Below are 11,140 nucleotides of genomic sequence, written 5' to 3' on the forward strand. Positions count from 1 at the left end.
GCAGCTGGGAAGGGGCGCTCGGTCCCAGCCCGGCCCTTATGGGGCCGCCCCTCCCCTGCGAGGGGGACACGGCCCTAAAGGGGTTTGGGGACACAATGGGGACAATGAGCCCTAAAGGGGTTTGGGGACACAATGGAGACAATGAACCCTAAAGGGGTTTGGGGACACAATGGGGACAATGAACCCTAAAGGGGTTTGGGGACACAATGGGGACAAGGAACCCTAAAGGGGTTTGGGGACACAATTGGGGACACAATGGGGACAATGAACCCTAAAGGGGTTTGGGGACACAATGGGGACAATGAACCCTAAAGGGGTTTGGGGACACAATAGGGACAATGAACCCTAAAAGGGTTTGGGGTTCCCAAATTGAGCAGAGGGATGTCCCCAGATGGGGGAGAGTGATGGGGTGTCCACGGGAACATTCCCGAATTCCTCTGGGAAGAGGCAGCCGAGCAGTCCCGGGATTTTTATCCCAAACCCAGGAGCAATTCCCTCATTTTTTTTAATCCCAAATCCAGGAGCATTTATCTGATTTTTTATCCCAAACCCAAGCGGATTTTCCCAAGGAAAAGCCCCCACGGGATATCCCCCTCACAGCAAGAATGGGATTTTCAGAGGGATGGAGAGGGGAAAGGACTGGAAAAGGGGGAAAAAATCGGGAATAGGAAAAAAAAAAAATGAGGAATTGTGGCGGCAAAGGCTCAGAGCAGCCAAGGACAAAGGCCGGGAATTCCCAATCTGTCGGGGCCGGAATCTCAATGAGAGCCGAGAGCTCCCATTGTGAGGGGACAATGGGACCAGATGGGGCCGGGGCCCCAAAGGGGTTTGGGGTCTGCTGGAGGGGGGAAGAGATCCTAAAGGGGTTTGGGATGGGGAATGGGGAATGGGGAATGGGGAAAACTGACCCTAAAGGGGATTGGGAATGAAGAAAACCAACCCTAAAGAAGATTGGGAATGGGGAAAAGTGATCCTAAAAGGGATGAGGAATGGAAAAAGTGACCCTAAAACGGGATTGGGAATGGGGACAGGACTGTTTGCTTTTCCCCCCAAAAGCACACAAGGACACAGCAGATAAATTATTAATAGTAATAATAAATAATAATAAATAATAATAAATAATAATTCTCAATAAATAAATTCCATAAATATCCTCGTGGCACAGGGAAGAGGCAGGGGAAGGGTTTGGGGGGGAAAACGGGGAGCGGCTCCAGGAATTCCTGCTCCAGTTCTCTGGGAATTTTGGTTCCAAATCCCCAGGAATTCCAGCTCCAAACTTTTGGGATTTGCTGTCCCAACTCTCTGGGATTTGCAGCTCCATTCCTCTGGGAATTTTGGCTCCATCCCTCTGGGAATTGCTGCTCCAGTTCCTCTGGTATTGCTGCTCCAAACCCTTGGGAATTGCGGTTCCAACCTTTTGGGATTTGCGGTCCCATCCCATAGGGAATTTCTGCTCCAGTTCCTCTGGAATTTGATCTTCCAAACTTTTGGGTTTTGCTGCTCCATCCCGCTGGGAATTGCTGTCCCAGCCCGCCAGGATTGGCTCTTCCATCCCTCTGGGAACTGCTGCTCCAAATCCCTGGGATTTGCTCTTCCATCCATCTGCAATTTGCAGCTCCATCCCTCTGGAATTTGCCGTCCCAGCTCTCTGGGATTGGCTCTTCCAGCTCTCTGGGAATTGCTGCTCCAGTTCCTCTGGAATTGCTGCTTCAAAACCCCAGGAATTGCAGCTCCATCCCTCTGGAATTGCTGCTCCAAACCTCTGGAATTGCTGCTCCAGTTCCTCTGGAACTGCGGCTCCAAACCCCCGGGAATTGCGGTTCCAAATCCCCAGGAATTGCAGCTCCATCCCTCTGGAACTGCTGCTCCAAACCTCTGGAATTGCTGCTTCAGTTCCTCTGGAACTGCGGCTCCAAATCCCCGGGAATTGCGGCTCCAAACCCCCAGGATTTGTGGCTCCAAACCCCCGGGAATTGCGGCTCCAAACCCCCAGGATTTGTGGCTCCAAACCCCCGGGAATTGCGGCTCCAAGCCCCCGGGAATTGCGGCTCCAAACCCCCGGGAATTGCGGCTCCAAACCCCTGGAATTTGGAATTTGTGGCTCCATCCCTCTGGAATTGCGGCTCCAAATCCCCAGGAGCGGGGTGGGGGGGGGGCGGCAGCACAGACACACGGACACAGGGATGGACACAGGGATGGACACAGGGATGGACACACGGACACAGGGATGGACACACGGACAGACACACAGACAGTCAGACATCCAGGACGTGGTTCAGGTAGGAGATGTAGCAGATGGACACACAGACACATGGACAGAGGGATGGACACATGGACACAGGGATGGACACACAGACACACAGACAGTCACACATCCAGGACGTGATTCAGGTAGGAGATGTAGCAGATGGACAGATGGACACAGGGATGGACACAGGGATGGACACACGGACACACAGATGGACACACGGACAGACACACAGACAATCGCACATCCAGGACGTGGTTCAGGTAGGAGATGTAGCAGATGGACAGATGGACACAGGCATGGACACACAGATGGACACAGGGATGGATGCAGGGATGGACAGATGGACACAGGGACACACGGACAATCACACATCCAGGACGTGGTTCAGGTAGGAGATGAAGCTTGTCAGGGGGCAGGGTGGGCAGCACGGATGGACACATGGACAGATGGACACAGAGATGGACACAGGGATGGATGCAGGGATGGACAGATGGACACAGGGATGGACACACGGACAGACACACAGACAGTCAGACATCCAGGACGTGGTTCAGGTAGGAGATGTAGCAGATGGCCAGATGGACACACGGACAGACACACGGACAATCACACATCCAGGACGTGGTTCAGGTAGGAGATGTAGCAGATGGACAGATGGACACAGGCATGGACACACAGATGGACACAGGGATGGATGCAGGGATGGACAGATGGACACAGGGATGGACACACGGACAGACACACAGACAGTCAGACATCCAGGACGTGGTTCAGGTAGGAGATGTAGCAGATGGCCAGATGGACACACGGACAGACACACGGACAATCACACATCCAGGACGTGGTTCAGGTAGGAGATGTAGCAGATGGACAGGCGCAGGATCTCGATCTTGGACAGTTTCTTGTCAGGGGGCAGGGTGGGCAGCAGGGATGGACACATGGACAGATGGACACAGGGATGGACACACGGACACAGGGATGGACACACGGACAGACACACAGACAGTCAGACATCCAGGACGTGGTTCAGGTAGGAGATGTAGCAGATGGCCAGGCGCAGGATCTCGATCTTGGACAGTTTCTTGTCGGGGGGCAGGGTGGGCAGCAGGGATGGACACATGGACAGATGGACACAGGGATGGACACACGGACACACAGACAGTCAGACATCCAGGACGTGGTTCAGGTAGGAGATGTAGCAGATGGGCAGGCGCAGGATCTCGATCTTGGACAGTTTCTTGTCGGGGGGCAGGGTGGGCAGCAGGGATGGACACATGGACAGATGGACACAGGGATGGACACACGGACACAGGGATGGACACACAGACACACAGACAGTCAGACATCCAGGACGTGGTTCAGGTAGGAGATGTAGCAGATGGGCAGGCGCAGGATCTCGATCTTGGACAGTTTCTTGTCGGGGGGCAGGGTGGGCAGCAGGGATGGACACATGGACAGATGGACACAGGGATGGACACACGGACACACAGACAGTCAGACATCCAGGACGTGGTTCAGGTAGGAGATGTAGCAGATGGCCAGGCGCAGGATCTCGATCTTGGACAGTTTCTTGTCGGGGGGCAGGGTGGGCAGCAGCCGCCGCAGCTCGGCGAACGCCACGTTGAACGCCTCCACGCGGATGCGCTCCCGCGTGGCGTGCGCCGTGCGGTATTTGGCCGTGGCCCGGCGCCGCCGCCGCCGCTCCTCGCGGCTCAGCGGCTCCTTCCGCGCCGGCTCCTCGGGCAGCGCCAGCCCCGCGGCACCGGCGGCCGCGCACACCGCGGGCTCGGGCCCGGAGCGCGGCGGGGCGGCGGCCAGAGCAGCCTGCTCCGAGTTCAGCATCATCCTGGGCGGGGGGAGCGGGGATTCCCGATGGGTCCTGGGGGTTGGGGACAATTCCAAACTGATCTCAGGGTTTGGGGACAATTCCCGATGGATCCTGAGGACTGGGGACAATTCCCGATGGGTCTTGGGGGTTGGGGACAATTCCAAGCTGATCTCAGGGTTTGGGGACAATTCCCGATGGGTCCTGGGGATTGGGGACAATTCCCGATGGGTCCTGGGGGTTGGGGACAATTCCAAACTGATCTCAGGGTTTGGGGACAATTCCCGATGGGTCCTGGGGATTGGGGACAATTCCAAACTGATCTCAGGGTTTGGGGACAATTCCCGATGGGTCCTGGGGACAGGGGACAATTCCCGATGGGTCCTGGGGGTTGGGGACAATTCCCGATGAATCCTGAGGACTGGGGACAATTCCCGATGGATCCTGAGGACTGGGGACAATTCCCGATGGGTCCTGGGGGTTGGGGACAATTCCAAGCTGATCTCAGGGTTTGGGGACAATTCCCGATGAGTCCTGGGGATTGGGGACAATTCCCGATGGATCCTGAGGACTGGGGACAATTCCCGATGGGTCCTGGGGGTTGGGGACAATTCCAAGCTGATCTCAGGGTTTGGGGACAATTCCCGATGAGTCCTGGGGATTGGGGACAATTCCCGATGGATCCTGAGGACTGGGGACAATTCCCGATGGGTCCTGGGGGTTGGGGACAATTCCAAGCTGATCTCAGGGTTTGGGGACAATTCCCGATGAGTCCTGGGGATTGGGGACAATTCCCGATGGATCCTGAGGACTGGGGACAATTCCCGATGGATCCTGGGGATTGGGGACAATTCCCGATGGGTCCTGAGGACTGGGGACAATTCCAAACTGATCTCAGGGTTTGGGGACAATTCCCGATGGGTCCTGGGGGTTGGGGACAATTCCCGATGGGTCCTGAGGACTGGGGACAATTCCAAACTGATCTCAGGGTTTGGGGACAATTCCCGATGGGTCCTGGGGGTTGGGGACAATTCCAAACTGATCTCAGGGTTTGGAGACAATTCCAAACCGATCCTGGTGACTGGGACAATTCCAAACTGATCTCAGGGTTTGGGGACAATTTCTGATGGATCCTGGGGATTGGGGACAATTCCAAACTGATCCTGGGGATTGGGGACAATTCCCGATGGATCCTGGGGATTGGGGACAATTCCAAACTGATCTCAGGGTTTGGAGACAATTCCTGATGGATCTCAGAGTTTGGGGACAATTCCAAAATTATCTCGGAGATTGGGAACAATGCTGAACCGATCTCAGAATTTTGGGACAATTCCCGACTGATCACAGGGACTGGGGACAATTCCCGACTGATCTCACAGTTTGGGGACAATTCCTGATGGATCCCGAAGATTGGGGACAATTCGTGATTGATCCTGGGGTTTAGGGACAATTCCTAATTGATTACAAAGATTTGGAGACAATTCCTGATGGATCTCAGAATCTGGAGACAGTTCCGAACTGATCTCAAGGTTTGGGGACAATTCCTGATGGATTTCACAGTTTGGGGACAATTCCCTCTGATCCTGGGGAATTGGGACAATTCCAAACTGATCTCAGAGTTTGGGGACAATTCCTGATGGATCTCAGAGTTTGGGGACAATTTCAAACTAATTTCAGGGTTTGAGGACAATTCCTGATCGATCCCAGAGATTTGGGGTCACCTCCTGTCTGTCCCAGATGTTTTGGGGACACCACAAACTGATCCTGAGGATTCTGGGGTCACCTCCAAGCTGATCCCGATGATTTGGGGTCTGATCCCGATGATTTGGGGTCTGATCCCGATGATTTGGGGTCACCTCTGCCGGAGAAGTTCCTGAATTTGGGGTTGCTGTCGTCGAATTTGGGATTCCCGTGCCCGATTTTGGGGTTCCTGTCCCTGGATTTGGGGTTCCCCAGCCAGGACCGTGGGGATTCTCCTCCTCCTCCTCCTCATCACATTCCAGCCGGGATTTGGGGCATTTTCCTCGGGAATTCCAGCAGAAAAATTCCACAGGGAGGAAATCCGGGAATGCAGGAGAGTGAACCCGAGGTTTTGCCGTGATTTTGGGGGTTTTTGGGGTCAGGATGTGGCTCTGGAGCCCTCGGGGGTCAAATCCCGACGGGTCTGGAAAAGAAAGATCGGGAATTAAAAATAAAATAAATAAATCAAGGAGTTTTTTAATATGTAAAGGATATTTTATATATATAAATGAGGGGTTTTTTCTTTGCTTTTGGGGTTTTTTGAGGGGTCAGGAACCCTCAGGGGTCTGGAAAAGAAGGATCGGGAATTTCAGCTCCGGGAAGGAAAGGAGCTGGAAGAGGCATCAAAGTAAAATAAACAAAATGAAATCATAAAATAAAAGAATAAATTAATAAAAGAATAAAAATATAAAACAAAATAAATTAAAAATTAAAATAAATTAAAATAAAGAAAAAAGTAAGATCAAAAAATGAAATGAAATGAAATGAAATGAAATGAAATGAAATGAAATGAAATGAAATGAAATGAAATGAAATGAAATGAAATGAAATGAAATGAAATGAAATGAAATGAAATGAAATGAATAAAGGATTTTCCACAGCTTTTCCCTGTCAGATCCCGGCTACTTTGGGAACCAAACTTGGGGAATTCCAGCTCCTGGATGGAAAAGGATTGGGAAATTTGGGAGGTTCGGGAGACTCGGGAAGTTTTGGAAATGTAGGAAATATGGGAGGATTGAAAAAATTGGGAAGCTCTTGGAAATTCGAGAAATTCAGGAGGATCGGGAAATTCTGGAAATTCGGGAAAGTGGAAAAGCTCGGGAAATTCGGGAAGCTGGAGAAGTTCGGGAAGCTCTGGAAACTCGGGGAATCCGGGAAAATCGGGGGAAATTCGGGGGGAAATCGGGCAATTTCGGGGATTCGGGGAAATTCTGGAAATGCGGGAAGCGCCGGGGGCTCCGCGAAGTGTCCCGGGGGTGTCCCGGGGGTGGCCCGGGGGTGGCCCGGCCTTTGTGTCGCTGCCGAGCCCCGTCTGTCGCCTCTGTCGCCGCTGTCGCCGCTGTCGCCTGCCCCCGCCCCCGGCAGATGGAGCGGCCGCAGCTGCGCCCGAGGGGAGCGGGACCCGCCCCGCTTCATCTTCATCATCATCCTCGTCCTCATTATCATCCTCATTATCATCATCGTCCTCGTCGTCATCTCCATTATAATCCTCGTCATCATTTTCTTCTTCTTCATCATCTTCCTCATTATCATCCCCATCCTCGTCTTCATCTTCATCCTTATCTTCATCGTCTTTATCTTCCTCATCCTCGTCTTTATCTTCATCTTGATCTTCATTTTCATCCTCATCTTCTTCATCTTCATCCTAATTCTCATCCTCATCCTCATCTTGTTCTTCATCATCTTCATCTTCTTCATCTTTACCTTCTCCTTATCTTTATCTTCACCCTCATCTTCATCCTCACCTCATCTTCATCTTCATCTTGATCCTCCTCATCTTCATCCCCGCTGCCTTCCCTGGAAATCTGAGCGCGTCCAGGGAAAAGCAGAAAAACTTTGGGATGGGAAAAGCGGCCGGGAACGAGCTGGGAATGTTCCTCATCCTCCTCTTCCTCTTCCTCTTCTTCCTCCGCTTTCCCGGCCGCTGGAAATTTGGGAATCCTGACACCGGAGCGTCCAGGGAAAAAGGGAAAAACTCCGGGATGGGAAAAGCGGCCGGGAATGAGCTGGGGATGGATCCCAAATCCCACCGGATTTGGCCCCGATCCCGATTTTTTTTACAAGGTTGGGATGATGGGAATTTCACATCTCCCAAAAAAAAAATTGGGGCAGAACCGCCCGACAGCTCCCAAAAATCCGTCTGAGGGTGGGGGGAGATTGTTCCCCTGGAGTCTTCCAAAGAAATTCCCGGGAATTTGGATGTTCGGGGTCACCCTCGGGATTCTCCCCGGCTCGGGTTCACTCCGAGAGACGGGAAATCGGGAATTATTTGGGAATTATTTGAGAATTATTTGGGAATTATTTGGGAATTATTTGGGAATGAGGCCCCTTGAGAGGAAATTTGGAAGGGAAGCAGGACACTTTTTTCCTTTTTTTTTTGGGGGGGGGGGAAACTCAAGTTTCATTCCCGGTTCCAAACAAACTCCCGGCGCTCCCAGAGCTTTTCCTTGGAATTCCCGCTCCCAACGCCTCTTTCTCCATTTTTATTTAATTTTTTGGGGGGAAAACCGCCCCATTCCTAAATCCAGCCGCTCCAAGGATTCCTGCTCAGCCTCCACTTTCCCAGCAAAACCCCGGGAATTCTTCCCACTCCTCCCTCGCCCTTTTCCTCCCATTCCCGACCCTCGGCGTGACGAAATTCCCGATAATTTTCCTTGGAAACCAAACAGGATCCCAATTCCAGGCGGGTTCTTTTCCTTTTCCCTGCTCCCAGTCCCTCCCAGGAAAAATCCTTTTTCCAAGGGGATTTGGGAGCCAAACTGGGCAGTGGGATCGAGGCTTTTCTCGGGAATCCGGGGCCGAATTCCCGGTTTTTGATCAGGAATTCCCCATCCCTGGAAAAGCCGCCTTACCCCGAGTCCCGCAGCATTCCCAGGCTCCAGCGTTTCTCCTCCAGGTATTCCCAGGATTTGGAATCCTCTCGGCTCATCCATCCATGGAGGAAGGAAGGAAAAAACTTTCCCTGGATTCTCCCGAGGTCCCGCGATGGATCCGGGATGGGAATTCGGGAACAATTCGGGAACAATCCCGGGATTCCCGGGGCAGCAGCGCCGGCTCGGAGCCTCCAAGGAGGAATTCGCCGCTCCCCCAAAAAATTCCCAATTTATCCACCCCGGGCCCGACCCCGGGAGCCTCATTGGCCTCTCCCGCTCCCCCTCCCTTTTTCCTCATAAATATGGAAAACCGGGAATTCGGGATTCCATTGGCTGCCCGGGAGCCCCCCGGGAGGGGCGCGCTGGATGCGGGCCGGGAAAAGGCGACAGCTGCTCCCGGTGCTGCTTTCCAGCGGGAATTCGGGCCGGGAAAAGGGGGAAAAGAGCCTGGAGAGAAATTCCCGGTCCGGGAAAAGGGACTGGAGAGAAATTCCCGGTCCGGGAAAAGGGGGAAAGGGACTGGAGAGACATTCCCGGTCCGGGAAAAGGGGGGAAAGGGACTAGAGAGATATTCCCGACTCTGAAAAATGGGGAAAAGAGCCTGAAGCGACATTCCCGGTGGATCCCGAGGCTCTGGAACCCCTGAGAACGTTGTGGGTCCTTTTGGGATCACTCAGAGCCTCCATCCCATAAATCCCGCCTGGAAAATTCACTGTGGTGGGAGAGGGGAAAGTGAAAGAGAGGAAACACGGGAATAACCGGGAATAACCGGGAATAACCGGGAATAGCCGGGAGTAGCCGGGAATAACCGGGAATAACCGGGAATAGCCGGGAATAACCGGGAATAGCCAGGAGTAGCCGGGAATAACCGGGAATAGCCGGGAATAACCGGGAATAACCGGGAATAGCCGGGAATAACCGGGAATAACCGGGAATAGCCGGGAATAACCGGGAATAACCGGGAATGGGGATCCCGTGTCCAGCCGGGACACAGCGACCTTTGGGGCCGCCTCTGCTCTGGCTCTGCTGGGATTGTCTCAGTTCAGCTCCGGGAAAATCGGGGGAAAATGGGAAAATCCGCTCTGGTTCCAGGGAGATCCCGGCGCTCCCGATCCACGCGGGTCCGTCCCGCCCCTCCCAGCGATCCGGGATTGTCCCGCTCGTCCCGGGACATTTCGGGTCTGTCCCAAAATATTTGGGGTCTGTCCCACCCTCGGTCCCTCCTCGTGTCTTCCCCGGACAGCTCCCTGTCCCTGTCCCCTCTCAGTCCCCATCCCTGTGCCATCCCCTCTCCCCTCGCTGTCCCCTCGTGTCCCCGCTGTCCCCTCCCGCTGCCGCGGCGCTGCTGGCGCTGCTGGCCCTGGCTCTGTCCCCGCTCTGTCGCCAGCTGAGCCCCGCGTGTCGCCGCCCGCGGCTCCGGGGCCGATCCGGGAGCAGCTGCGAGCGCGGCGGGCGCGGGGCCGAGAGGGAGGGGCGGGGAGGGGGACGGGGAGGGGGACAGGGACAGGGAGAGATGGGGACAGAGAGACAGGGATGGGGACAGGGACAGAGAGAGATGGGGACAGGGACAGGGAGAGATGGGGACAGGGACAGAGAGAGATGGGGACAGGGACAGGGAGAGATGGGGACAGGGACAGAGAGAGATGGGGACAGGGACAGGGAGAGATGGGGACAGGGACAGAGAGAGATGGGGACAGAGAGAGGGAGAGAGATGGGGACAGGGACAGGGAGAGATGGGGACAGGGACAGGGAGAGATGGGGACAGAGAGACAGGGATGGGGACAGGGACAGGGAGAGATGGGGACGGGGATGGGGACAGGGATGGGGACAGGGAGGGAGAGAGGGATGGGGACAGAGAGAGAGAGATGGGGACAGGGACAGGGATGGGGACAGGGACAGGAGATGGATGGGGACAGAGAGAGAGAGATGGGGTCAGGGAGAGAGAGAGAGGGATGGGGACAGAGAGACAGGGATGGGGACGGGGATGGGAACAGGGATGGGGACAGGGACAGGAGAGGGATGGGGACAGGGACAGGAGATGGATGGGGACAGAGAGAGACAGGGATGGGGACAGAAAGACAGGGATGGGGACAGGGAGAGAGAGTGATGGGGACAGCGACAGGGACAGGGATGGGGACAGAGAAACAGGGATGGGGACGGGGACAGAAAGAAATGGGGACGGGGACAGGAGATGGATGGGGACAGAGAGAGAGAGGGATGGGGACAGAGAAACAGGGATGGGGACGGGGACAGAAAGAAATGGGGACAGGGATGGGAATGGGGACACAGATGGGGACAGGGACAGGAGATGGATGGGGACAGAGAGAGAGAGGGATGAGGACAGCGACAGGGACAGGGATAGGGACTGAGAGACAGGGATGGGGACAGGGACAGGAGATAGGGACAGGGACAGAAAGAAATGGGGACACAGATGGGGACAGGGCGGCTCCC

General features: G+C 54.6%; 1 protein-coding gene across 1 annotated transcript; it reads right to left on the reverse strand.

The window, feature by feature from the left end:
• Positions 1-3,739: 3,739 nt before the first annotated feature.
• NHLH1 (nescient helix-loop-helix 1) lies at positions 3,740-4,096 on the reverse strand (the record flags this gene model as incomplete). Its single annotated transcript, XM_079329705.1, has 1 exon — positions 3,740-4,096. The coding sequence occupies one exon, from the start codon at positions 4,094-4,096 to the stop codon at positions 3,746-3,748; it is 351 nt and encodes a 116-aa protein (XP_079185831.1). The 3' UTR covers positions 3,740-3,745.
• Positions 4,097-11,140: the final 7,044 nt, after the last annotated feature.

Source organism: Erithacus rubecula (genome assembly GCF_903797595.1).
Source record: "Erithacus rubecula genome assembly, contig: SUPER_33_unloc_1, whole genome shotgun sequence".
Lineage (NCBI taxonomy): Eukaryota > Metazoa > Chordata > Aves > Passeriformes > Muscicapidae > Erithacus > Erithacus rubecula.